The sequence below is a fragment of the Scardinius erythrophthalmus genome (genome assembly GCF_964197995.2).
Source record: "Scardinius erythrophthalmus genome assembly, chromosome: 11".
NCBI lineage: Eukaryota > Metazoa > Chordata > Actinopteri > Cypriniformes > Leuciscidae > Scardinius > Scardinius erythrophthalmus.
Genome location: NC_138231.1, coordinates 34873779 through 34900991, shown reverse-complemented (window position 1 = coordinate 34900991; position 27213 = coordinate 34873779). Strand labels below are relative to the sequence as shown.

The 27213-nt window shown below is 37.6% G+C and overlaps 1 protein-coding gene across 1 annotated transcript; it reads left to right on the top strand.

Annotated features, from left to right (window-relative positions):
* The first annotated feature begins 727 nt into the window (after positions 1 to 727).
* pdgfra (platelet-derived growth factor receptor, alpha polypeptide) lies at positions 728 to 25652 on the top strand. Its single transcript, XM_081379376.1, has 29 exons — positions 728 to 952; positions 3430 to 3508; positions 3682 to 3942; positions 4031 to 4279; positions 5522 to 5691; positions 7438 to 7600; positions 7790 to 7976; positions 8470 to 8585; positions 8731 to 9018; positions 9141 to 9404; positions 10344 to 10474; positions 10648 to 10816; positions 10951 to 11140; positions 11298 to 11413; positions 12220 to 12346; positions 12549 to 12745; positions 13474 to 13568; positions 14484 to 14616; positions 14990 to 15094; positions 15286 to 15396; positions 15624 to 15777; positions 17610 to 17770; positions 19339 to 19454; positions 20278 to 20400; positions 20549 to 20660; positions 20765 to 20864; positions 20960 to 21065; positions 22393 to 22631; positions 23655 to 25652. Exons 2-29 carry the CDS (start codon positions 3451 to 3453, stop codon positions 23797 to 23799), a joined length of 4386 nt encoding a protein of 1461 aa, XP_081235502.1. The 5' UTR covers positions 728 to 952; positions 3430 to 3450; the 3' UTR covers positions 23800 to 25652.
* Positions 25653 to 27213: the final 1561 nt, after the last annotated feature.

Sequence of the window (27213 nt, the reverse complement as noted above, 5' to 3'; positions counted from 1 at the left end):
GAGTGAGAGACCGAGAATGACTGCTTTTGTTTCTTATGTTAGAGCGCCCCCTTGGATGCGTCAGCACGTGCCAATGACGGTCCCACAATTTAGTGATTTCTCTCTGCTGAATGTCCCATTTCGCAACAACACTGCACTCGTCACAAAAATAACCTATAGTGAACCACCACTCCGAGAATCCCATTTGGTCAATATAAAATGAGAAATAAAAATAAAAAAGTCGCAGAAATGACAGAACAACCGCAAATGAAAGTCAGCTTAAATCAACATGAATAAAAGAAAGTGCAAATAGCTGCAGCAGCAACCACCACTGAAAAGCGCAAGCATCTAAAAGCTAAATATGAAGAATGAAGCGTGATGACAAGGTTAATCGAGTTACTGAATGTAATTGGGCATTCCCAATTCTTTGATTTCTTTCCTACCTAAGCCTCTATAAAAACACTTTTAATGGGTCACTTGACTGCATTGTCCCCCCCAAAAAAGATCCCTTTATTCCAAAAGGGCCCCCTCTTAGACTTACAAAAAACATATGGTGCTTTTCTTCCCTGCTCAACTTCTTTTCATGCACCTCCTTCAGAACTGCAGAGCACGGAGTAATCTGACTCCTCTTCGGAGCTGCAGTGTGAAAACACGGACTCTTATTTTGAAGGGACGCCCTAGGGCAGCGGGAGAGAGGAGGGGCCGTTTCCTGAGAGTTATTTACTTTGAGCCAGATGATTAGTTCTCTGGGAAGGATGGACTGTAACATTGAATCAATTACAGGTTGCTCTTGCAGAGGCGCATTTGTGTGAGTGGCCGTGGTGCAGGACGGAGGAGCACAGCACAAGGGAGAGGATTACTACTGCTTTACAACTGAGGACCCTTGGGCTGATTAGAGTATTTTACAAGAGCTTTGCCATTCATTTTGGCTGTTCTTTTTTATCAAAGGGAACAACCAAAAGGGATTAAAAAGGTATTGTATGTTTCAATTAGTTTAATTAGTTTCTTTTGCATTTTCTTTCATGCAAAGTTTCCACCAGACGTTCAAAAACCTTTGAGCACAATTGCACTTACTCAGGATTAGACTAATTAAAGCTGTTCTTTTATTTCTTCTTTTAACAATTGCATTTTTAATTTACTTCGTTTTCTCAATTTCTGAGACGACCAGTAAAAAGAAACAAAACAAAAAAAATATTTTAGCCCTATATTAACTCACTGAATTATTTTACTTTTAAATGATAAGTGGATGTTAACGCTCACAATGGACAAGTCAATCATTCGTTTTCATCTCAGAAAAAATAAACGGATTTTTCCACTTTGATTCTGGACACCATCGAGGAGGATATATACTTGTTTCCCCCAAGGAACCGCATTATCACTCGTAAGTCAAAGCCTGGTTGTGCTGGATCCCAGTTGGAGCCACAGGCGCGCAGCTGGGGGTGTCTCAGCCCTTGGAGAGGCGCAGCACAGGCATCTAATGGCAAACACATTTCAGACTGGATTTTGACCCTTGTTTACCCATCAATATTTAAATGGGATGCCCATGACCTTTCTGGAATACCCTTCTTTGGATTAGTCAGTGGGATGGATATTTATTTGTTGCGGAGCGATGAAGTCAAAGCACGACTGAGGAGTTTAGAAAAACTTCTTTGCCGCCTTCAAAAGTTCCAGTCGATGATGAATCTACATGAATGGGGAACTTCTCTCACATCTGGATTAACTTAATGTAATTTAGGTAGTATTTACCAAGGACCAAGGAGATGTTGCTTTGACTAAAATAAGGCTGTAACTGGATGAAAAAAAAGTATTTTTTTCTGCAGCGATTACAACTGCTCTATGATACTTCACCTCACAGGCCATCTTTAGACCGCTTTCTTTTATTCCCATGGAAATCGTTTTTACGCGTGAAGTAACCGGGTGTTGGATGGCACCCCTCGCTCAGCTGTTGCCCGAGAGTGTCAAGCGCAGCGGATCGGGTGTGTTTGGCAGCCAGTTGCGCATCTGTGTGTGGGCGCCTGGTGATGGGGGGTGCGCGGAGAAAAGTGCGCTCAGACACCGCTGGACAGATGAGCGGTACCAAAAGCGCACCCGTCTGCCATTCCAGAATTGATTCCCACGGCAATCCAATTGATTCCCAAATTGCGGCACAGAAAGGGGTCGACTAATTACAGTCTTACTCAACACCCCCGGATTCACCAAGGATAATTAGCTTGAGTGAGGCTGAAATGAGCAAATGGCAGAGCTTCAGTCTTCTCTGGGCTGTAAAAAAAGAAAAAAGAAAAAAGAGTTTTTCCCCCCTTCACTGTGAAGTAGACCTTGCGGTATCATTTTTTCACAAAAGTTTTAACGAACTGGATATGCTTTCATCAATTATTTCCCTTGATTTCATTGTTATTATTATTATTTTACAAGGAACCAATTAAATAGGTGGTGCACTTTTTAGGATAATTAAGTTTTGCAATAACAGAGCTGACCACTTCAGATTGAGTGACACTGGCTGTGTGCTGAAGCGCTGATGGAACCCAGGGGTCTGAGGATTAGACAGACAGAGATAAAACACGCGCGCGTGGAATGTCTGATTAGAAACTCGGCAAGGCAAGCGTTTAAGACCAGTGACGGGACCTTTGGAAATCACAGGAACAAAAACAGAATGCAACAATTTGTGCTTCAGAACTGTAATCTCGTTTACGCACTTTAGTCTTATAGATCATAAAACGTTTGAATATAATTGTTATTTCAGATGGCCAAATTTAATTGCATATTAATTTAGACCGAGAATAAAATATAGATTTTAAATACATGAAACCGTCAACCACTCATAACCCCCGCTCAGAGTCACATAGATTAAGCAGTACAAAGATAAACCATTGTTAACACTGAGATGTGTCCATATGAGCTGTTAGGTCTTATGTTTTATGGTTTAGGATTTTAAAAGTTAAAATTGTAATTTTTGGAACATAAAAAACAAAAAACAAAAAAAAAACTCATATCTGTTGATTCTACTCGCTGCGGTGGTCTGTCGGGGGAAATGTGTAGGACTGTGTCTCCTCCTGCTGGTCAAACAGCTGAAGCTGAACAGATCTATCCAAGCGCTCCCCGACAAAGAGTCTGGCGTCAGTTTGACTGAACAGCGTCCAGACTCTTAAAGACCTTTTATGTCTTGGCACTGAACCTTTCCAAAACTTTCTACTTCCGATGATTCAGACTACCTGAGCTAATAGAGGTTCATCTTTTACACTGGATTAACCACAAGAGATCAAACCCAGAACTGAAACACACACACACACACACACACACACACACACACACACACACACACACACACACACACACACACACACACACACACACACACACACACACACAAAAGAGGAAAAAAGTTATATATATGTATAATTTTCATATTTTCTTCAAATATTTAAAATCGTAACATCTTTCCCCCCCTTTCAGCTGAGCACAATCAAAGTAACCATGGGATTCCTGGAGACACATCTCGTTTTGGGGATTGTCTTACTAGGGGTTTTTTCAGGTATGTGGAAAAAAGCAAAACAAACAATATGTATATAATAGTTTTGATTAATGCTATTTCTTATTTTATTTATTTTTTATCTTACTAATATAAAAAAAGGGTTATATATATATATATATATATTTAAAAAGCTACAGTATAATTCATTGAATACATTAAATATTTCCCTGCAGATGTTTCAAAACCTCGGCCGGTCATTAATTCAGATGAAGATGAATTAATTCTGACACCTCATTCGGAGTTCAACATCACATGCTCTGGAGAAAGCAGAGTGAGATGGGTCGAGCCATTACCGGACAACAGCGTATTGCATTCCGGGTTTAATCACAGCACTTTGGTGATCACTGATGTTGAGGCATTAAACACACGTCTCTACGTCTGCGAATATGTGGATCAGCCTGAAAGCTTCGCTGATATCTACCTTTTTGTTTCAGGTATGTTATTGTTCGCAACTACTGAATAGCTTACAAATTATTAGCACATTATGTTTTTTGTAAAAATGACTCACCTCTTGTTCCACAGATCCTGAGGTTCCATTCGTGTCTGAACCTGTTGAGGTAGATGAGATGGGCATGACTATCCCATGCCTCGCTACAAACCCACATTCTCAAGTGATTCTCAGAGACCTGCAGAGTGGGGATGAGGTTTCTCTTTTTTACGACCACAAGAACGGCTTTTTCGGCATGTTAGCACCAGGTCAATACGTTTGCGAGACGAGCGTGAATGGCAAAGCAGTGAGGAGCAGAGTTTATAATGTGACAGATGACACAGGTAATTAATGCACAACAAATAATTAAACATTCAGAGTGTTTAGGTTACAACTTTAGACATTCTACCAACTATAAATACACTGTAAAAAATTATATGATCAATAAGGTATGACAACATATTTTTTTACATTGCTTTAACTCATTTAACGCATTAAGTTTTTTAATAGGTTATATACGATTCAACTCAAGTCAGTTCGATTTAATTTAAGTTGAAATGACTTAAACGTCCAAGTTGATTGTACTTAAAAATTTAAGGCAGCAACTTTTTTTTACAGTGCAACTTAGCAACTTCATGTATCTCTCTCTAATTTACAACTATGTCAGCTAACTCTTAATTAGGGTCACTGTGATTTTGCCGAGTAAGACATTTTTTTATTGATCCTGGAGCAACATTCCCTGTATTGAAATTTTGTCCTAACCCTATCACTACCTCTATAACCCTACCCATAACATTTCCCTAAAATCAGAGTGAAAGCCTTAACTTGACATAAACTGTAAACTTGTCCCTCAAATCTGATTGGTTGATTGGAATGTTTTCCAGGATCAACAAAGAAGTTGATCCAGGAGCATGTTGTATTTGGTGAAATCACGTTCACCCTCTAATTAGAGTATTAGTAGACTGTAATTAAGTACAGTAAGTTGACATGTACTTGCAAAAGTTACTTACAGTCAGTAGAATGTCTGTTGGGGAACACCAAAATAAAGCGTTAGCAGATATTAAGCAGACAAGTCTACTCTAATGACTGATCATTTACATCTAGTTGCAAAGTTACTTATAATTAGTAGAATGTCTAAAGTGGACTATTGGAATAAAGTGTTATCTTTTATTAAAATTTCTGAATAATGGGCCATAAAGTGAAACATTAGGTCATAGCTTTGACATTACATGAGTACCAAGGGAGATTACAAATTCTTGTTGACGAAGAGATGATGACATTTTGAGTTGGGGTGGGCTGCAGGTGTGAGATGCTTACACACACTTGTTTCATTTTAGATCGTCACACACCGCGCGTTACTCATGAGAAGAACATTTAGTGGCTGTCGAAAGCCACTGCGTAAGGAATTTATACAGGAATAAATCGAAATGATTGATAAAGTGATTGGGTGTTTCTGCATTGGTCTTGGACTAAGTTTAAGTCCTTTTCACTCACACATGTTTTTATCATTAATAGAAGACTAGTAAGCAAAAATGAGTTTTATAACAACATTGTTCATTTATTGAATGATTTTGATTGTATTGAAGATGACGACGGCGATGATGAACAGCATGTGAATGAGGATGAACAGCAGGGCTTCAGCATACAGCTAAGAGCCAGTATGGAGGATGTGAAAGAGGGGGATGCTGTCAATCTCACCTGTGAGACTCCTCCTGGAAAGGCTTTCCACCAGAAGTGGCTGCATCCCCAAAAACAGGCAAGAACCTCAACTAAGAATCGTTTTTTCTCTCTCTCTCTCATTCCCTCTCTGTTTTGTACTTCCCTAATATATGCAAAACTGGGTCCTCTGAAACTCTAGAATTGAAGACTTCTGATGTGATGCAGAGGTGTTTTCTGGTGTAGTATTCCTTTACTCTTTATGTTACAGTAGGAGAGAATGCAAACATTTAATCTTAAAAAGTGAAGGTAGAAACCTCAAAGGAAAGGAATGACACTAATTTACTGTGTACTTTGACCTATGACCTGCACATCCTGTGAGTGTTCAGGACATGTGTGTTTCTTACTGGTCTTGTGAATCCACATGTGTGTGGGAATATAGAAAACTGTGCATGTTTAAAGGAGAACTCCGGTCAATTTTAACATTGAGCTCATTTTTTTTTTGTAAATTTAGAGGGCTGTCAATACAGAAAACAATGGCAAAATCGGTGTTGCCTACACCATGTTATCCTCTTTTTAAAAATTTGCACCCTGTTTGACTTCAATGGGGCAAGTTTTAAACATGCTTTTAGCCTCTTAACATCCTTGATGTGTCATTACAAGTGCACAGCTAATGTGAGTGATTCCTTCAGAGTGATCACGGTTGAATCTGACTGCAGTAGATGTGAAAGATATTAATAAAAATGATGTTATTTCAGCCAGCGCACATACCTGTATTTTCTTCCTGTTTTCGGTCGAAGCCCATAGTAATCGATTGTCGAGTTCACACGCATAGGTTTAGTTACCTATGATCACGCGCGTGAACTCGACAATCGATTACTATGGACTTCGACCGAAAACAGGAAGAAAATACAGGTATGTGCGCTGGCTGAAATAACATCATTTTTATTCATATAAATATGGAAGGATTTTTTTAAGGAAGAATTTTCCTAATATAAAAGATGCCTGATAGTTTTTTTTAGTTTGTAATATTTTTGTGTTTGATGATTAATGTGAGTTCCTAATCAAAATGTGTTTGTTTGATAGTTATTTATTTAGTTGTCATTTACTTTGTATTTGATGATGAATGAGAGTTCCAGGAAAAAAAAAAATGTTAGTTAGTTAGTAAGTGTGTGTGTGTGGCTGGTAAACCCTACATTATGGGGACAAAATGTCCCCAAAAAAGATGGCAATATCTGAAATCCTTGTCCTTGTGGGGACATTTTTTGGTCCCTGTCAGAAAAACAGCTTATGAATCATCTTAAGTGATGTTTTTTGAAAATGTAAAAGTTGTTTACTTGGTGGTGAAAGTGAGTTCCAAATCAAAATAAGTTAGTTAGTTTTTGTGTGTTTGTTGGAAAGATGTGTTTATATTTCATTGTGATGTAGCTCACCATTCATGTTTGTTTTAAATGAGTCTGTCAGAAGCATTATCTTTAAAATAAGAGACATTGGTTTTTGAAAGCAGTGTGGAATAGTGTAGAGAAGTTCCAAGTCCTTGTCTGGTCTGGAGCTGTGCTGGTTCTGCTGGGGTTGTTTATGATGAGTTTGCTGCGCTTGCCTGATTGCAGCCCTTTAAAAGACTTGTGTAGAGCTGATTTATCTCCACCAGGCTGCACTGAAATATGGGTACAGACTCGTCCTGGAAGAGAATATGTGTTACTGAGGCTAAAGTACATCTTTGCAAAGAAAAGACTGATATAAAAATGGAGTAGGTTAAATAGCATCATCATTCCACATGTGCACAGTAAACACAATGTGTGTAATATCGCTCTTTATTTTCTCTCCTCGTTCTCTCACTATTCAGGCCAGAGAGGCTGTTCCGATAAAGTTAGTTTTCCCTGACAAGGTTCAGTACATCCTCAACATCCCAAAATCCTCTGTGGCAGACACTGGACGCTATGAGTGTTCTGTAACTAACCAGGCCACTGGACAAACCAAGTCCAGCAGCGTGTGGATCACAGTCCATGGTATGTACTTCCCTTTCTCACTTAGATTCTGCACACCTCTGCTTTCACCATTAAAACCAGTAAACGGAGATGGGATGAACAGATGTGGGGTAGACAATCAATCAATGTTCTTTCTTTCTTTCTTTTTCTTTCTTTCTTTCTTTCTTTCTTTCTTTCTTTCTTTCTTTCTTTCTTTGCGTCCTTCCTTAGAGAGCTCTTTTGTGGAAGTAATATCTAATGGTATTGGGCCAGCGGAGGTTGCGTCTCTTCTGGAGGAAAAAGAGTTCACCATTTACATTGATGCTGACCCTGAGCCAAAGGTCAGGTGGTTTAAAGATGGCCTTCAGCTGGATGACAGCTACATCTCCACCAAGACCACTCATCTGGGTGGCCTCAGGTAGAATTTCACAAAATTGCTGACAAAATACACAATATTTTAATAATCTCTATTACTGATAATATTTCTATGAAATATATTATAATATATGAATGTATTTCTTTGATAAGATATCACGAAGGTTTTATGGGAACACTTTTTATTAACCTAAATAAATAAATAAATGCTGAAAAAAGTATTTTTTATACATTTAAAAAAATATATAAAAATTAATAAATACTTTAAAACTTTTTATATTTAAAAACATTAACCAAAAATTGTTTTACAGAATTTTATTTCAGCTTAAGGTTGATTTTTAAATATTCATGCAACTCGAAATATTATAAATATATTTATATATGTACAAATTAACATTGAGTTAGATTGATAAATGCTGTATTTATTGTTAGTTCATAATACCTAATACATTAACCTTTGTTAACAAAGCTTTGTCACCAGTTTCATAATACCGCTCAAATAACTGTAATGATTATGTCTTTTTTTTCTTATGAAGGTATGAGAATATTCTGGTCTTCCGCCATCCCATAGAGGAGGACAGTGGCATCTATGAGGTTGTTGCGTCGACTGGCTCCGGGACTTCAAAATTTTCATTCAAACTGCTGGTTGAAGGTATGATTATATAAAACAGCCGATCTATATATGAAGTGCCTGGATTGATTCAGAAACCCAAATCTAAAGCATTGGTGTGCATGAGATGTGTATGAGAAAATCAAATACTTGTTCATGTCATGATCAATGTTTTTCTTTTGTACAGCCATACACCCAGAGCTGCCACAAACAGTGCTGGCTCCAGTGATGTGGCCCCAGAGGGAGAGCATGGAGGTGTCTCTCCACTCAACTTTCAGACTCACATGTCGAGGTCAGGCCGAGCTCATTTGGCACAGCCCTGTTTATCTTCATGATCAGACCGACTCTGAAAAGAAAGGACTCTTCATCTCTACTGTGACTGTTGGCAATGCGACAGCTGCTCACACAGGAGAATACAGCTGCAGCTATGACAGCAACAACACTGAGGAGACCACCATCTACATCTATGTGCCAGGTAGCTAGTGATTTTTCTTTCCACCGCTCTTATTGTACAAGCCGAATTGTTGTAGTGAAGTTGTTGGCGAACTGACGTTGAATTTCTTCCCTTCAAACATTTTGATCCATCAACGCACACAGATCCACAAACACCTTTTGCACCATCCATGACACCTTTTGAAAACCATGTGTTGAGTCATGATGAAATGGAGATTCCCTGCCGTGTGACAGACCCCAGCGCCAGCGTCTCTCTGATTCACATTGAGACCAATCAGGTTCTGGACAGTGCCTATGACAGTAAGAGAGGTTTCGTTGGCCTCTTCAACGCTGGCACGTATGTCTGCAGGGCCCTCATGAAAGGACAGAAGCATGACAGCATACAGTACATCGTTCACGGCTGGACAGGTCAGTTTATTTTATTAGAGTTTTTAAAAATCGACATATTCTTAATCCAAATCATTTCAAAACAAGATTTTACTTGAGAAGCAAAATTGGAAAAGAGGAATATTTTAATTGTATTTTTCTAAGGTTTTTGTGTGTATATATATATATATATATATATATATATATATATATATATATATATATATATATATATATATACAGTATATATATCAACTTTTTTTTTACTGGAATAAACATAAGACAAAAATTGAATTGTGTTTTTTTAATTAAATTAAATTAAATTAAATGCTTTAAGTGTTTATATAGTCTCCTTAAAAACAACTTAATTTATCTTACACTCATTTTTTTTCTTGCAAGGTTCAAGAATGTTTAATCTAAATATCTAGTTCAGTCATGAAACTCTAGGTGCAGGCTGATTGGTCCTTTACATGCAATCTTCAAGCAATCACATCGTTACCGCATGGCACAAGATGACTGGCCTCTGCTGATACTGCAGCCAGTGAGATTGCTTCCTCAACATTTAAATAGTCTGGTTTATTGTTTGTTGTAAGCTAGTCCTGGAGCGCTATCAGAGTTCCTCTGAAAACCTCCTACCTCCCCCAGCTCCACCTGCCTAGATCTGCTACAGGAATTATGTGTTTCTATTAATGCAGAAGCAGCAGATCTAACATGCTCACAGCAGTGTGTATGTGTATATTTTAGCAGTAGCAAGTCCATACTTGCAACAATAATCAGTAGCAGCAGCAGTGTAGCAGATCTAGTCCAAGTAGGCTTCTACTCTGAGTCTGCAGAGACCAAATACATTAAAATTGCCATATTCAATATGTATATATGTTTTGGTTAAATGTTTCTGCCCTTTTTCAGGAGACAATGAATCATGTTTCTTCCCCTGCCATGCATTAAACCAAGTGAATTTGACTTTATTATATTGTTTCTCAGGAGGGTCTGATTTGAGAGTCGAGCTACGAGCAGAGAAGAAGGCTCTGCTGGCCGGTGAGACAATCACTGTTGACTGTGTGGCCAGAGGCAGTATGATGTTGGAGGATCACTGGAAATACCCTGGGAAACTGGTGAGATAAACAGCTCAAAAAAAAAATAAATAAATAAAATAAAATATATATATATATATATATATATACTTCACCTTCCCACAAATCTTGTTTAACCTAGATAAAATAAAACAAAATATAACAAATTATATTTTTACATACATTTATATTCTGCCTCTGTCATTCTCTCTCAGGCGGATCGAGGAGTAAAGACCGTAAAGGAGAGTGAGCGAGATCTTGAGATCCATTATACTCTGAGAGTGACTAATGCCTCACCGAAAGACAGCGGCGTCTACGCCTGCTCCATCACTAACATTAACAGCAACGAGAGCCAAACCAAACAGCTCACAATTACAGTCTATGGTACAGAGATCACATATACACTCCCACAGACACACGCTATAAAATACACATGATTTTTAATGTTTAAGGCAGATTCACACATATGCATACGTGACAGTGATTAATTTGCATTCCTAATCTGTCCTTATGCACAGATCATGAGTTTGTTCACATAAATCCATTGATTGGTCCAGTGGAGACCACTAGCCTGGACGAGGTGCGAGAGTTCAGGGTGGACATAGAGTCTTTACCCGCCCCCAAAGTCACATGGTTAAAGGACGGCTCCGTCCTGGGAGACGTTGCTGTAGAGATCAGCGCCAGCCTCCTGAATATCAGCGAGACCAGGTGACCACAACTTCCACCTCACCAACCTCATCTGAGCACTGTGGCATGCTTACATCTTCTGTATTTACAAGTGACTAAAATTGCTGTACTTATAAATTGTATATGTGCTTAAATATTTTAAAAGTGTTGATTTAAAGCTGTTGTGTGGTTTGTTCAGGTACCAGGGTGTGTTGACCCTGATCAGGGCTAAAGCAGAGGACAGCGGGAACTATACAGTCAGGGCAGAAATAGGCAGCCTGACTACCAGCTACAATTTCTACCTTCAGGTTAAAGGTGGGACCTTTTTTTTTGTTTCTGTCACTCCTTTGTTTACCTACATTTACATGTGTTTGCTTTTGCCTCTGCTTGCTGTTGGTTTATCTCGATGCACCTCTATATCTTTCTTCAGCACTCTTTACATATATTTGCTTATGTTTTTCTTGCTGTCAACTGGAGGATCTTTGTCAAGCAATCTGTAGCTACATGTACTTACAGTACAAGTGCTGGATTTCTTATGTTTCTTGTGTTCAAAACAGAGAAATTACTGAAAATAATTACACCATGTTAAAGTAAATAATGTTTAAAAATGTTACTCAAGTTTTCACATTTAATTGTAGTTAATTAGGTTAAAAATTAGCTTTTGAAATTGACAGATGAAATCAAGAGATCTTTGTATTAAATAACCATTTAACCATAATTCAAGGCTCAAAAATAAAAGCTCAAGGATTCACAAGTTATTAAATGGAAACTAATGTCATGAAACCTGTTTCCTGAAACATCAAACAAATCAATAATTCTTTGCACAGCATAATTGTTTAAATAAAAGTTTATGAAGTCATAGCTTTTCTTCCCTTGTGAAAAAAACTAAATATATTTAAAATACAGTAAGTATACTACAAATCCATTCCATTTGCTGCCTATTCATAATGTACTTGAAATATAAATACTTTGTAACATTATAAATGTATTTACTGTCACTTTTGATTATTTTGATGCATGCTTGCTGATTAAAAGTATGAATTTCGTTTTGTTGCCAAAAAGATTGTGGTGGGGCCACTAAAATGTTGGCAAGGAAAGTAAAACTCTGTCTCCTCTTCCAGTTCCCCCTGTGATTGTGGACCTGATGGACATCCACCATGGCTCTGCTGCAGGTCAGGAAGTTGTGTGTACTGTTGGCGGCTCCCCTGTTCCTGACGTGGACTGGTATATCTGCAAAAACATTAAACAGTAAGCAGTCTTCCTTCTTGTTTCGCTCTGTTACCCTACAGGTATTGGAATACAGGTATTTCTGTCTTCCTTCATCTGATCATCATTTCTCACTCTTTCCTTCTATAAAAGCAGTCCAAACTGGTGACACAGTCACATCCCTAGAGTTTAAAGTTAACGCACCATAATGACATGCTGACCTCACTTTTCTTTCTTTCACCAGCTGTGCCAACGATTCCTCCCAGTGGATACCGCTTCCGATCAACTCTACGGACTTCACTGTGGAACTGCAAATGGATGTGGACAACCACATTGAGAGTCACATCATTTTCCACCATCTTGAAAGCACGATTGCTGTGCGCTGCACGGCCAGAAATGACATGGGTGTTGTTTCACGGGAGGTTAAACTTGTGTCAAATGGTAAGAAGCCTGTTCTTGTCTCTACAAAGACTGCTTTTTTAAATTTTAACAGCCACAAAGTTGATTTTTTAAACCAATCCATTCATCTGAAGTGCTTTAAATCTCTTAGTGTCACTGTTTGTCATGCATTCAAAGGGTAAACAAAGTTTCAAGCTGATTTGAAACTAATTTGAATCACAGGTGTACAGTTTATTTAGGGATGAATTCCTGGGAGTAGATTTGCACTGAGAATAAGTTTTGTTTGTTGAAATTTCATTCATTGCGAGGAAAGATCTCTGTTTGTGTGTGATTATCTGTTCATCATGGCGCTTTAAACTCAGCAAATGCTACTTGTAGTAGTCCTAACATCTGTTAGCCTCATTTCGTGCCTGTCTTGTCAGGCTCCCCATGTCATTTTCCTGTGATAGATTTCTCAGGTGGACCGTCAACTGCGTTTAGAAACAAATCCATATGTGTTTACACTAGTTTCTGTTGGCAGGGGTTTCGCTTCACTAAGTTACAGCTTAAATGAATTGCTCACACTGGGCATCTTGATTAACACAGCATACAAAAGTGATGCAGTTCAAAATATTTAGACTTGTATGATGACATTATTAGGTACATTATTTTAGCTTTAGCACAAGGAAAAGCACAAATAGTTTTGTTTCGGCAGTTTTCATAGATCAATTTTGTACCATATCCTTTCATATTTCCACCCTCCACCTCCTCATTGCTGCTGGTTTGTTCAGGTCCGCACTCAGAGCTCACTGTGGCTGCTGCTGTTCTGGTGTTGCTGGTCATTGTCGTCATCTCACTCATTGTGCTGGTCATTATCTGGAAACAGGTACTCACTCATTCATCCACTCACTCACTCATTCACTCACTCATTTATTTACTCAATCAATCACTTGCCCATTTACTCATTTACTTACACTGACTCGGTGACTCAACCATTCACGCACTCACCCTTTTAAATGCTTATTCATTCATTCATACACTACCAATCAATAGTTTGGTGTCTGTAAAAATCTTTTAAGAAATTTACATTACATTGATAATAAGTGACAGTACAGAGTAAAGATTTATGTTTCAAATAAAGACTGTTCTTTTGAACTTTCTATCCATCAAAGAATCCTGAAGAAAAATGTATTACGGTTTACACAAAAATATTAAGCAGCACAACTGCTTAAAATTGATAATAATAAGAACATAGTATTAGAATATTATAATGATTTCTGAAGGATCATGTGACACTGAAGACTGAAAATTCAGCTTTGCCATCACAGGAATAAATTACTTTCTAATGTAGATTCAACATTGTAATAATGTTTCACAATATTACGGTTTTACTGTATTTTTGATCAAATCAATGTACCACTGGTGAGCATAAGAGCAAAAACATTAAGAATCTCACTAACCCAAACTTTTTTTGCTCATTTGCTCAGTCTCTTTATACAATCACTCACACATTCATCCACTAACATACCTATTCAGATATTCACACTGATGCACATATTCACAAATCCCCACTCTCTTACATTCAGGTTTGAGGTTTGAATAGACAATGCATCAACAGTCATATTAGCTTCTGTGAGGGCTGAAATGAGATTGTAAATTGAACATGTCACATTGTTTGTGTGTGAATGACACTTCTCACCTCTCAACCTGAGTGTGGAACAGCCTGACTGTCCTCCAGTATCTGTAAGCTCTGTTCCTGACCACATGCGAATCACTCTCTCCTTCTGCACCTGTGTTACAGAAACCACGTTATGAGATCAGATGGCGTGTGATTGAATCGGTCAGTCCGGACGGTCACGAATACATCTATGTCGATCCCATGCAGCTTCCATATGATTCCCGCTGGGAGTTCTCTCGAGATAGCCTTGTTCTGGGTGAGTCGCAGTTGTAGTGAATCAGTCCACCGTGGTCTTGTCTTGTGGATTCAGTGTGGTTCAGCCATCTTTAAGTGACATTTTGTTGTGGTCGTGTGCTTGATGGGATTGTGGTTTTGTAATCTGACATCATCACAATCTACTGCACAGATTATATTTAGGTGATCTGTGTGGTGACTGTGCAGACTGATTGAGGTTTTTGACTCAAACATCCAAAATGGTCTTGCACAGGAAACCACTGTGGTAATACTGAATGTTACAGAAAGCGCTTTGTGTTTGCATGCTCTCTTACACTAGATAATGTTTCTGTGGACTGTGGCATCCTCTGGTTATGCAAACGAGTTAAAAGTTTGTGTGTGTGTGTGTGTTGCAGGTCGTGTCCTGGGCTCAGGAGCGTTTGGGAAAGTGGTGGAGGGCACTGCTTACGGACTCAGTCGTTCTCAACCTGTGATGAAAGTGGCTGTAAAAATGCTTAAACGTGAGTTAATTGAAGTTTGACTAGTAGTTCTGATTTGCATATATAAAATATCTGGTGGGAGAGTATTTTTTTACAAGCAGGATAATAAACACAGCAATATCTCATTTATGAGTTATGATGATTATGATTATTAAAAGCAAATTTTGGTTGGGAATATGGTAATATAATTGGCAATATGATTGCTTCCTCAGCGACAGCACGCTCCAGTGAGAAACAGGCTTTGATGTCAGAGCTGAAAATTATGACCCACCTGGGCCCTCACCTAAACATCGTCAATCTTCTGGGAGCGTGCACCAAATCAGGTGAAAATGCACAAACATACAAAATGCACAACGTCTCAAGGGTGGTGTTTTCTTGGTTTGTGGGTTTTTATTGTGTGGCGTTTTAACAGGCGGAGTTAAGTGCAATGTAGAACTTTAACCTCCTGCTTTTAGACATTTTACAAGTCTCTGAAAATATTAGACCAGTTTTATTAACACTGCTCTCGGTCCTTCTCCTTTTCTTTCTTTTTGTCCATTTCTCCTTTCAGGACCAATCTACATTATCACAGAGTATTGTTTCTATGGAGACCTGGTGAATTACCTGCATAAGAACAGAGATGGTTTTCTCAGCCGCCACACGGAAAAGGGCAAGAAAGATCTAGACATCTTTGGCATCAACCCAGCCGATGAGAGCAGCAGGAGGTCAGCCAGCGCACATACCCGCACGAAAGATGTGATTTGCTGCATAATAAAAATGTAGTTTTTAGGTCAAAACGTGATGTTAGGAATTGTTTTTGTTTAGCTCTTTAATCTGATTGAAGATTAGGGGTGTCAGGATTGCAGTCTAATTGGGTAAGTGAAGTCATTTATGAGAGGAGAGAGATAAAAGACAAGTAAAGAGGTAGAGTTGGGGTGTCGTGATATACCGGTATTGACGATAACCGTGATATTTCAAATGAATAGCACACGTATGATAATTTGGCGCATCAATTATCCAGTGCCAGTCTCTGGTTAACATCCCAACGTACAGTAGGTGGCGGTATTGCACCTTAACACTGGTTGCCACCTGTTATAAAACGCAAGCAGTTTACACGGCTACTGCCGTGTAAAAGCATGTCGTTGGATATTACAGAGACACTCTATACCCACACTCCAAGAAAGTTAGCTCGCCAGTATGGACGTTTTTTTGGATTCAGCAAAAATGACTCATTAATCAGAAATGTTTCATTAACCTGTTAAAGGTGGTATCAGTGATTTCAGGCCCAAAATATTTTTATCACATTCATCTAATCTTTCCTAACGATCTGCTAGCTGCCCGCCCCATAAGCATGCCGTCAAAAAAAACGCGTCTCTGTTGGCAGCCTAGGCTCTGAGATCTGCACACAAAAACAAATGGTTTAGCCAAACACTACAGAGCCTATAGAGATGTGGTTTTTTGACGGCATGCTTATGGGGTGGGCAGCTAGCGGATCGTTAGGAAAGATTAGATGAATGTGATAAAAATATTTTTGGGCCTGAAATCACTGATACCACCTTTAACTGCTGACTCCTTTCTGTGTTTTTTTACATCCCTCTGAGCTTTTAGACCAAAATTGTGCTCATTTGGATAAAAATTTGTGGATTAGCATATGTTCACTTAAAATATCTTTAGACAGCATATTTTCTTCTTCTATTTGACCCCAAATAGGACGATGTGAGCATTATGGAGTGCTAAACTCTCACGTGTAATTTATGTTTCATTCATACTCAACGCCGGAGGACTGAAAGACTCATGAGTAATAAGTTCCAGGAAATCCCTAATACAAAGACGTCCAGTGATCGCTGTAGCTGAATAAAACGCAGATATACAGCAGACACCTACTGAAGAAGTGCATACATTTTTGGTCAAGGTCTTGTATTGACAATGCAAGAGTCAAGCACTCTGTAAAGTCTACTCCAGCACATCCCAAAGACTTTTAAGGAATTTAAGGTCTGGACTCAGAGGTGCCAATTCATGTGTGAAAATTATGCTTTATTCTCCCTCCCAACCATTCTATCACAATTTGAGCCTGATGAATCTTGACATTGTCATCCTGGAATATGGATGTGTTTTCATATATGGTTGTTAAAGAAATGAAAAGCTAGACTCCATCAGTTAGGGTTAGAGGAACTGTTGGCAAACATAGAAACATAATAATCACTGCAATTATGACCCAAGAATTGACTCTTAAGCATTTGAGCAGAATATATGCAGTGCTGCCTTAATTTGTCAAAAAAATAGGTATCTTTGGAGGCAGCATTATGCTCACAAGGTTTTGAAACTAAACAAAAGTGAAGTTTGTCACCTTTAAAAGAAAACTCAGGTGGTTACTGGCCGTATGTTGTGACCCACATTGAGAAGATTGGTGATCTAATCTCTACACTTTCACTTATAGTACACATCAGTAGCATGGCCAACTACAGATAGTGTGAGTGTTTTCATTTGGCTAGAGTGACCTTACACAGCATTATGTTCTCCCCAGACTTATTTTTTCTGTATTTATGTGTGTGTGCAGCTACGTCATCCTGTCTTTTGAGGGGAAAGGTGATTATATGGACATGAAGCAAGCAGACACCATGCAATACGTCCCCATGCTGGAAATGAGCGAAGCTTCAAAATACTCTCCCATCCAGAGATCAGACTATGACCATCCTCCCACTTACAGACAGTCAATTGGTAAGAGAACTCATCACCCAAAAATTAATATTCAGTCATCATTTACTAACCCTCACTCTCATGTTGTTTCAAACCAACATGACTTTCATTCCTCTGTGGAACACAAAAGCAGATATTTTAAAGACTCTGCCTTTTTCCCCATCCAAGAACAATGAATGAGAACTGAAGCTTTCAAGCTTACAAGGCAAGCCATGTAATTCCAGAATAAAAGCTAATTATGGCTGAATACAAACAAAAGAATATGATAAAAGAATAATGAAGATTACCTCTCATACCCGCAGAGGTGTGGAAGGTTTGTCGAGGGAAAACAATAGAACGTGAATGGCGCAGTTCTCCTTGCCAGGCAATAGAAAATAGACTGCAAGTAGATGTTTACAGGGCAATAAAATAATGTATTAACATCTTCTCAGCCTTCACTAAAAACCCACATAACATGGTCTTAGAAAATGCTTCATAAAATTAATAGTTTTAGAGATATAATCCTCATATTTGAAATGAAGCATGAGCAGATTTGTGGCTTCACTTTAATTTTGGTTATAAGTTGTTATACCACATCCACGTAATATTTTTATACATTTAAAAAATATATTCTTAATATTTGTTATTGTTTTTATGTTTGATCTTCTACTTCTCCATATTAATAACTCAGTCTTGAACTGTAAACTCTTAAGTGTTGGCTTTCTAAATATATGTTGGTTATGTGTCTATTCCAAATGACCATAACAGTATCATAAAGACTGACTTGTGTGCTATTGCACTAGATATTTGTACATATATGTATGACTATTGCAAGTCTTCTGAAGTCATATCCGAGCTTTGTGTGAGGAACTGGATTAGTCCGACCAACTGATTCATTGAAAAGATCTTACTCCATGAATGATTATTCCCGAATCATTAACTCTTACCAAGCAGAGCTGAAGCGCATGACAATATTAACAGTGGAAAAACATCATACATTTTAGAATACAGACAAATTTACAAAGCTATTGTATGACTTTAAAAACTTTGAAAGCTCTAATTCGTTGAAATTGCATTGAAAATAGCATGAAAAACCATTTTCTCCCTGTGTGTTGTACGGAAAAAAGAATGTCATACAGGTTTGGAACAACATGAGGGTGAATAAATAATGACAGAGTATTTATTTTTGGTTGAACTATGCCTTTAAGTATAAATCACATCTCCACCTCTTTCCTTTTCCTGTTCTGTTTTCTCATTCTTAATCCTTCTGAATTCTTTTGGCACTTTATTTTTCTGTCTATCCCTCGTTTACTGCACGTACTCCGGTTGGTTTGGCATGTTGTGGTCTGGTTTGGCTTGGCTGGTTGTTGTAGGAAACACACACACACACACACACACACACACACACACACACACACACTGATGTTTAGCTAGTGATAGCAGAGAGGTCCACCCATGTCACTACAGTCCGTGCACCCTGCAATTACAGATGGTAATTGTGGCGCAAACGTCTTAATGCATCCATCTGCCTGCCATTCCTCAGACTTTACACATACACAAAATCATTTTGAGCATACAGTTCTAATTTAAAATGTTTGTGTGGATAACAGACGGTGAAGTTGAGAACCTTCTCTCAGATGACACCAATGAAGGCCTGACGACAGTGGACCTCCTCAGTTTCACCTATCAGGTGGCTCGAGGGATGGAGTTCTTGGCTTCTAAGAATGTAAGTTAAATCCTGTTTTTGCAGGATAACTGCCTCTGTCAGTTTAGTCTGTAAACCTTTGCTTCAAAACACTTTTGATCTTTCTTATGCAGTTTAGACATAACATTGAGACATGACATTATAGTGATTCTGGATGTTTTTGTGGAGGAGGTGACTTGATGGCAGGTTTCTATATTTGAGAAAATGGTTGCTTGTATGCACTGTGGCTTTATAGTTAAAATACATGGGATTGAGGGTTTGCAGAACTTCCCTGGTAAACTGAAACCTCTCAGTAAAATCTATGCTGCTATCATTTCATGTTATGTTGAAGCAACTATTAATTAAACCTCTTGTTTAAAATTCGGCAACAGAGGGTTTACTAAATCTCGTCTCACAAAGCTGGACTTTCTAGACCACCCTTGAAGAAAGACAGAGAGTTGAGGAAAGTTTGAAAAAATAGTTCAAATAAAACCGATTTATAAAACTGCTTAGAATTAAAAGAAATCCTGATAAATCATTTTCAAAGAAATAATATAATGTGTGGCATTTAAAAATTTGTGTGGCACTTTATCCTTTTGTGGTTTAAAAATGTCTTAACATAATGCTAAATTATATAGAATATAATATCAGTATAGTATAAAGAGAAAAACAAATGTTTGAGCCTTTTGATGGGGCTGTAAGGGTACATGACAAATGTCTACAAGACTGTGTTAAGTATATAAATAAATATGTTCTATCTCAAATAAATTATTTTCTATATAATACAACCCACTAAACCGGAACTCAATCTCTCTGTACCAAACACACTCTCTTGTTTACTTCTATTTGTCCCTGTTTCACACAGTGTGTACATAGAGACTTGGCTGCACGTAATGTCCTGCTGTCTCAAGGCAAGATAGTGAAGATCTGTGACTTTGGGCTGGCCAGAGACATCATGCACGATAACAACTATGTCTCCAAAGGAAGTGTGAGTGGTTGTTTTAGTCCTTATGTGGTGTTTTTGATTAATCATCTGAGATTATGGATATTTTCAGTGTTTTGACATGCCCTATTTTGGCAAAAAGAGCTGGAACAATCGCCTTCTAATACTTCCTCTTTTTGTCTCTCACACGCAGACTTTTCTTCCAGTGAAGTGGATGGCCCCTGAGAGCATTTTTGATAACCTGTACACTACACTCAGTGACGTCTGGTCTTATGGCATCTTATTATGGGAGATCTTCTCTCTTGGTATGATTAATATGACCATAGATTTTTTTATTTTTTTGCATTTATTTACAGACTTTACAAATGACAAATGCACAGTATATAATGTGGTTTTGTCGTTTCTGTAGGAGGGACGCCTTATCCAGGTATGGTTGTGGATTCCAGCTTCTACAACAAGATCAAGAGTGGATACCGAATGGCGAAACCCGAGCATGCTTCCAGTGAAGTGTACGTTCCATCTCGAAGTTTGCGTGACTACTTTGCTCTGCTTGGCTGTGGTTGCCGCAGATATCTGATATTTGCTGTTGTTTGTCTATGTGCAGCTATGAGCTTATGATGAAGTGTTGGAACAGTGAACCAGAGAAGAGACCGTCTTTCCACTGCCTGAGTGATACGGTGGCCTCTCTGCTGCCCTCAGGATATAAGAGGGTAAGCCTGCAACACGGACACCTGATTGAGATTTATCACTCTCGAATGTTTTATTTAGGATGAAATCATTTTTAGGAGAGAATATTTCTCAGTCATTTATATTTAACTTAACTAAAACTAACTAAAATATTTGTGCTATTATTATAATATAATTGAAAAAAATATATATTTTAGAAATATATATTTATTCTTAACTAAAATAACAATGATTTTGAAAAAAAAAAATTATAAAATAAAAATTAATAAAAATATCTGATGTTGTTATTAATCTCTTCCAAGACATCTGAACCATGTATTTTGCCAAAAAGAACCACCAAATAAGACAAGAAGGGGGTATCTGATTGATATATACAAAAAATAACAACCATAGCCTTGTAAATGAGATGTTTAGGGTAGAGTTAATTTAACATTTACGACACCACACTAATTAATAATGTTATAAGGGATGAAATCTAACCTGAAACTAAATTAAATAGCAATTTACAATTTCCAAAAAATAAATAATGAAATAAATGCTATCTACTGTATTTATGCTCCATTAAACTATCTAAAATTAAACTAAAATTGAAAACTATAATATAGAATTTAAAAAAAAACTATAATAACATGTCCCACCATGCCCTAATAAATGGCCCAGATAAAAGTATGGTGGAAATGGCTTCCCACTTCCTGTAGCTTAAATGCAGTGTGTCAAACTGGGCTTTGAGGCCTTGGCTATGTCTATGTCATCATTGGCAAAACTGCCAGACCACTAACAGAGATTAGCACACCAGCGCTCCAGCTGGCTAACGCCCCAGCAAGGCGAAACCCAGCAGTGCTAATGACCAGGAGCATACAGTTAGCATCCGCCAGCTAGCCATAATTGTTCTATTAAACAGACGCCACACGTGGTACTTCAAAACTCTGCTTCCCAGAGTCACATGGCCCAGGGAATAACTAGCTCCTGTTATAGCACCTTGGGCAGGGGTGTGGTGGGAAATGCGGTTCGTAAATTGGCCTGTAAGCCCTCAAGTAACCACAGAACGCTTGGAGAAATGGGGCAGAACTTCAGTGTTTATGGTGGCGTTGAAGTGCTATTTACAACATCCAGAAATGATTCAATTTCTCCCTCATTTCCTTCAGTACGACGCATTATAAGAGAACGGCAAGCTTAATTTGAGATTAACTACAATATTCATGTCACATAAATCCTATTCAATAAACTAGTTTGTTATTGCTGTAATACTCTTTCAGTTGTACTTTTATGTTTTATTTGTATCATTTTTTTATATTACATCATTTTAATATGATTTTTTACATGTTATTCATTACTTTTCTTGGTGTGCAGTGTTATGAACGCGTGAATCATGACTTCCTGAAGAGCGATCACCCCGCTGTGACTCGGGTGCAGTGTATTGACAATGATGATGCGTACATGGGCGTGCTCTACAAGAACCAGGGCAAACTAAAGGACCGCGAGAGCGGCTTTGATGAACAAAGACTCAGCTCTGACAGCGGTTACATCATTCCTCTGCCGGACCTCGACCCGATGTCAAATGAAGACTACAGCAAGAGGAACCGGCACAGGTAGCCTACAAATTACATTATATTCTCACTTAGGGGCATTAGGTTAGATTGATGATTCCAAAGAAATTAATACTTTTATTCACTAAGGATGCATTAAATTGCACTTTTGATCAATTTAATGCATCCTTAGTGAATAAAAGTATTAATTTCTTCTTCTTTTTTTTTTTTTAAATCTTACTGACCTCAAACTTTTGAACTGTTGTGTATGTCCGAAATTAATTAAATGTTACAAAAGATCTCTAACATAAATGCTGTTCTTTTGAACTTTCTATTTCTCCAAAAAAAAAAAAAAAAAACCTGGAATTTTTTTTATCACCATTTCCAAAATAATATTAAGCAGCACAACTGTTTTCAACATTGATAATAATAAGAAATATTTTTTGAGCACCAAATCAGCATATTAGAATGATTTCTGAAGGTTCACGTGACACAAAAAAAATTGCTATTGACAATCTCATAGTATAAATTGTTCTTTTTTCTGCACAATGTATTGGCCACCATATCGGTATTGGCCGAAATATGTTCATTTTTAATGTTATTGTTATCGGCCCGATGAGAATATTTGGCCGATATCTTAAAGCCGATAAATAAAATATTAGACACTTCAGATGCGCACTGTTCGCATCCATGATGGTTTTGAATTGCTTGAATATGATTGGAATTAATTTTTTTTTGGTAAGGAAAGTTGGCCTTCATTAAAGTTAATTCATTTTAAAACTTACTCAGGTTCAGACTAGTTTGATTTATGTTGAAGTGCTTGAGACATGGCTTTCAATGGTGAGACTTTTGTTTAATCAAGCTCTCAAAAATTATATAAAAATTAGGATTTAGATTTATCGGCCAATATATCGGTTATTGGCTTTCAAATTTAAAGAATTATCGGTTAACGATATCGGCCAACATTTTCATATCGGTGTATCCCTACTTTTTTCTTTTTGCATTTCAACAAAATGTCATATGACATATTTAGAAACTTTCCAGTACAATATGAATGACTAAACTCTCCTCTCTTTTTCTCTGTAGCTCTCAGACGTCGGATGAAAGCGCAATAGAGACAGGCTCTAGTAGCTCCATGACCAAGCGTGAAGGAGAGACCCTGGAGGACATCACCTTGCTGGACGAGATGTGCTTAGACTCAGGAGACCTGGTGGAGGACAGTTTCCTGTAAGAGAAAGATACAAAGAGAGAGAGACAGACAAATTTTACTCTGATCCATTACAAGTTCATGGATCTCTCCCTGCATCCTTCAATCATATTTTCCTCACTACACTCTATTGGAGCCTTCAGAAGAAGAAAAAAAAACTTTGATGCGTGAATGTCATTGATGTTTTTGGATTAGACATCGCCCTCTACAGGTCTGGAGGAATGAGCTGTGCACCACAGGACTTTATGAGCGCTCTTGATGAGGCTCTCTAAGTGGTTAAGTGACTCTTATGGAGCTAAGACCAATGTAGGGGAAGTGGAGAAGATATTTGTGTCTGTATATCATTTCTGTATGTTTGTAATGTGTTTGTTTGTGCGTGTCAGTGAATTATATGATCTGTATTTTGACGGGCATTCCGATCAGCAATATAAGCATGTCATTTAAAAGCATTTCAGTGACCTGAGTGGTTTCACAACTGCTACCTTTCAGATGAATCCATCTGAGCTACTAAAAAACCACTATAATCACCAGCATAACTGAGTCAACATTCAACTATTTTGAATCAGGCCTGTTTTGTTTTTTGCCTGTCCCACATTTTTACAGAACCTTATGTAATTTGAGGAGCAGTACACCAACTGACATATAGGTTTAATGTAACTGATCATATATCGTCAATGTCTCAATAAGTGTGGCAGTTTGAATTTTATTTTTGTACTATTTGGATAGAAGGGATATATTATTTGTGAATACTGGGTTCGGAATTTATGCAGTCCTAAATGAAGAAAATGGCAACTGTGTTTTGACCTGTGAGTCGCATTGTATTTTTATAACTTCAACCTTTATAAGTTGCTGATATGTCACTATTTATAACATCTTTATGTGTGGCCAAAGTTTTTACCTAACTGAAGCAAAGAAATTTCTGATTTTGTAACTATTATGTTAGTCTGAGGCATTACTGATATTCAAACCTAATCTTTTAAAAAAAGATGATCCAAATGAAATGGCTTATCTCAAAGAGTTTCACGGCATCTTTTGGGGCTTTTACCTAGTCTTTGAAGCTTGTACTGCAGTATAGTCATGAGGAAAGACTCTGTGAATTAGTGAAATCACTTGCTTATGTTTGAAAGTCGGTACCTTTTTCAGTTTTCTCTGATTCTGCTCCAAGTTGTACCTGTCAGGTGGATTTTATGAGCATTCAACCAAATGGAAATAGAGATAATCATGCCATCAAGTGCTAGTTCGAAGTCCTCGTGAAGATTTGTGTTCACCCAACCCCCCCCCCCCCCCACCCCCCACCCCCACCAAGAAATCACAGTGTAGATAAAATCACATAGCCAAATCCTGTAGTCTTGAAGCATCTTAGAGACATGTCGTTCAGATTTTCTTTACTTTGATGTTATACATCACTGTTTGTTGTAAGTGTGTATCATTGTATAACAGGACTTCAGCATATCACTGCCTGCCCCCATCTTCACCCTCTACTGTGGCACGTCAGGAGGAGATATATATATATATAAAAAACTGTTGCACTTTTTAAAACTCTTCTTTTGAATATGTTATAGCATTTCATTATTCTGCTTTTTTTTTTTGTGTGTGTGTGTGTGTGTGTGTGTGTGTGTGTGTGTGTGTGTGTGTGAGTGTGTGTAGATGTTGAAAATGTGTCTAAGCTGAAAAATGATTCCTAAAGAGACAGTGGAGTGAATGTTGTTTTGCAGGAAGAGGGGAAACAAAGGAGAGGTATGAAGTATATTCTATGGTACAATACGCGTAATGCTAGGTAGTTATTCCCTTTAACAGATGTTATTCTTTTGCTATAATATGCATTATGACCATGTACATTCAAAAGATTTATATTTCAATAAATGAGGTTTAATTGACTCTGTAGTTGAGCATTTCTAGCTTTAAATGGTATTTTTGAGATCTTGCTCTGATTATAAATAACTGATGCAAGAGTTTCCAACCAGATTTACACAACTAGAGTATTTGATTGATTATCTCATATAAATAAAAAATCGAATATCTGGAATATTGCTATAGCACAATAAAGCCTGGCGTACATTCGGACCAAGCAATAGCCATTATTTATATATATATATATATATATATATATATATATATATATATATATATATATATATATATATACAAATAATAATACAAAGCAATAGAAATGAAATTAATAAAAAGACTATTCATTGACTATCAATAAAATAAATCTATCCTGATAAATATTCACTGGAGTAAGAAGTGTCTCCCCTACAAATTATGCGAATTCTATGTAGATTTCTACTGAAGAATGATGTTGTAGTGATGCCATATGGCCACTAGAGTGCGCAATGACATCATCTGTGAGTGTGGCGGTACTGTTTGTCTGTCCTTTGCCTATTTTTTTTTTTTTTTTTTTTTTTTTTTTTTTTTTTTTTAAATATTGTTACAGCTGGAATTCTTGTGGAACCGCCTTCGTCTTACCTCGTTAAACATCGAGTGAGTTTCTGGTTTTACAACAACAGGATATGCAAATATATGGATTAGGGAAGAGAACGAGAGAGGGTTTTTGATAAATGTGAAATGGGTGCTGTAAAACGTTGTTTATTTAAAGGCACAATGATTTCAAAGTAGTCATCCCCTATTTGGGAAAACCCCCTTTTAAAGGACATCTCTGAAGAGGCCCAGAAAATGTTGCTGTATACAACCAAGGTGCAGACGACATTAGAGAGTTTACAATGTGTTTATTATTATGTAAACATATTTTATTGCTTCATTATTTTGTGCAAGCACATTTTATTTCAAGTGTTTAGCCTGTGAGGTGAATTATGGAAGTGTTTCAAGGTCTAGTCTAGTGGAAAGTGTCCAGTGGCTGCACTCTTGTAAAGGTCATAGGGAAGGACCCTTCACAGCAAGCTCTTGCACACAATTTAGACTGGAACGCTCCATAAATGATTGCTGATGACGCTGGTTTCTGAAGGGACCCGTGTGGGTGTTCAAAAAAAACTATTTTGATTTCAGCCTTAATCACTTTTTTACATTGTGACTTGGTTTAGCACTGAAAAGTACACTGAAAGTATGATCCTAACATTTTCCTCACTTTAACTTTAGGGCTTAAATATACGGTATAGGCTATTTACTTTTAGTACTAAGGCTAGTTTAATATGTTTAGCAATTTCTACCAGTTGTTTACCAATTCCTACCAATTCTGTGGAAGATTTTAGTAGCTATATACCATGAAGTATATAGGCTATATACAAGTATAGTATATTTTATAGTATCAATTGGCTATACATACTATACCAACCAAATAACCTTACTCGCCAAATATTTTTTATGTGAACAGACATCCAGATCTCACAGAAGAGAAACAAATGCAAAAAATGCGATATACAGAATGTGAGAGACATGAAGAAGAAAAAATGCACTAAAAATCCTTTGCATGGCTCATTA

What these genes read in the sequence shown, in the direction of transcription:
- pdgfra (XM_081379376.1), top strand. Translation starts at nt 3,451, where the DNA reads ATGGGATTCCTGGAGACACATCTCGTTTTGGGGATTGTCTTACTAGGG. An exon ending in GGTTAAACTTGTGTCAAATG is followed by an intron (nt 12,746 to 13,473) that starts GTAAGAAGCCTG and finishes TGGTTTGTTCAG; the next exon opens with GTCCGCACTCAGAGCTCACT. An exon ending in GGGAGCGTGCACCAAATCAG is followed by an intron (nt 15,397 to 15,623) that starts GTGAAAATGCAC and finishes TTCTCCTTTCAG; the next exon opens with GACCAATCTACATTATCACA.